The sequence below is a fragment of the Pelophylax lessonae genome (genome assembly GCF_965119305.1).
Source record: "Pelophylax lessonae genome assembly, chromosome: 2".
Taxonomy (NCBI): domain Eukaryota; kingdom Metazoa; phylum Chordata; class Amphibia; order Anura; family Ranidae; genus Pelophylax; species Pelophylax lessonae.
In genome coordinates, this window is record NC_138769.1 from 727014426 (window position 1) to 727016487 (window position 2062).

Genomic DNA, 2062 nt, shown 5'->3' on the forward strand with positions numbered 1-2062 from the left:
AAGCTTCACTGGCTGATTTTATAAAATATAGAATTCAAGAGGAAAGCAATGTAGCAGGAACTACTTATAAAGTATCCATAGAGTACAATGTTTTTTTCCCCATTTATTTAATATTATCCAGATTGAAATGTTCTGATTAGCCTACTGTGTGTGCAAGAAATAAAGCCTATCCATGGAGAACATATCAACAACCTACACCAATTTTGTCCTATTGGGGCTTGTTGAGATGGAATCATTTAGATACTTTTATACTTTATTTGCTTTTACAGTATATTCAACTTCTTTCTTTGTGAGTGCAATGATTGTTTATGTAACCTGGACAGAGGAAAGTTTGCATGAACCGATGTATATCTTTATATGTGGCTTGGTCCTAAACGTGATGTTTGGGAGTTCGGCTTACCTCCCTAAGCTGCTGATTGACTTATTGTCTAAAAATTCAACTATTTCTCTCTCCGGGTGTCTATTTCAGGCCTTCTGCATCCAAACTCATGCAGCTGCTGAAATGTTTATTTTTACTGCTATAGCTTATGATCGATATTTGGCAGTAGGTCACCCTCTAAGGTACTCTTCTCTGATGACAAACGTGACCAGTCAAAAGTTACTACTTGCCATTTGGGTCCTTGTTCTTATTGGAGTATGTGCGGTTGTATTGTTAACAGCAAGGCTGACTTTTTGTGCGGTAAATATCAACAATGTCTACTGTGAGACCATGTCCCTTCTACGACTTTCTTGTGACGATATCACAGTTAATAATATTTATGGAGTAACATGGACCTTGTCCATCACTATTAGCTCAATGCTTGTAATCATTTATTGTTATGTAAGAACGATTGTCATCTGTCTCAGACTTCCTGGGGAAGCTTCGCAGAAAGCCACCCAAACATTGGTGACTCATGTAACTGCCTATTTAATTTTTATGGTTGGAACTATGTTTATTGCCTTTCGGTACAGATTAAGCAGCATTTCTCTCTCAACTGTTGCCCATGTTGTTATCTCAATGAGTGGTATGAGTACGTCTATTACTGTTAACCCTCTGATCTACGGCATAAGGACCAAGGCTCTCAGAATAAGAATTGCAGGCAATCTTCAGAAGATCTTAGGGAATTCAAAATAACTTTTAGTAGCAGATTTACCACCTTTGTAATATTTTGTCCATTGCTTTATTCTGTTTCATGTAGTCATTCAGTATGTAGCCCAATACAAGCAATGCAATTAATGTAATTGGTTGATTGTTTTATGCAGCTGTGCAGCTAGCACCATATTTAATCACAAACAATTTCTGCATAGTAAAAAGGTTTGGGTGGTAAGCTTGCTGGTGAATTGTTGATTACCATATGGTCCCTTCAGAAGCACTTCTCCAGATAAAGGATAACTATACTTTTAAACAAGCTAAGGCTTACAGCCCCTCCCTCTCTAATTCTTTTTTTTTTCCATTTAAATTTTTTTATTTTGTTTGCACATAAAATTTACATATATCTCACATAAAAAAAAGAGGAAAAGAAAGCAAAGAAGAAAAATTCCAAAAGAAAGGAAAATTAAAAAAATATATATATACTTAAGAGATATACAACACTCAATAGTTGTAAGATTTTTATACTTTATCCCTTTAATACCCTAATCCCCCCTCCCCCCCATAACTCCCTTCCCTTCTCTACCCATATTGCCTTTCCTCCTGTTATCCCTGCTACAGCAGTATTTAGATATTGATTTCGGTATACTTAGTTGATTTTTTAAACTGTATCCATTTTCCCCATTTTTCTTTCATATTGATTGGTGTTTCCTCTTGAGAATTGCTTATATATTCCATATGAAAGATATTATTTATCCTGTCGCACCAATCTTTTAGTTTTGGGCTATCCACCTCTCTCCACTTTTTTGGTATTGTTCCCTTTGCTGCATTTAGTAAGGTTGGGACCAGTGTTGTTTTATATTTCTTTAATGGCATCTTTGTTTTATGAAATAGACATACCCAAGGGTCTTTTGGAATCGTTTTTCCTGTAATTTCACCAATAAGTTGTCGGACCCTAGTCCAAAATTCTCTGATCTTTGGGCAGTCCCAGAA

General features: G+C 35.9%; 1 protein-coding gene across 1 annotated transcript; it reads left to right on the forward strand.

Moving 5' to 3' along the window:
* Positions 1-298: 298 nt before the first annotated feature.
* Positions 299-1114, forward strand: LOC309548299 (olfactory receptor 6N1-like; the record flags this gene model as incomplete). The annotated part of the gene is made up of 1 exon (XM_082248238.1): positions 299-1114. One exon carries the CDS (start codon positions 299-301, stop codon positions 1112-1114), a length of 816 nt encoding a protein of 271 aa, XP_082104364.1.
* Positions 1115-2062: the final 948 nt, after the last annotated feature.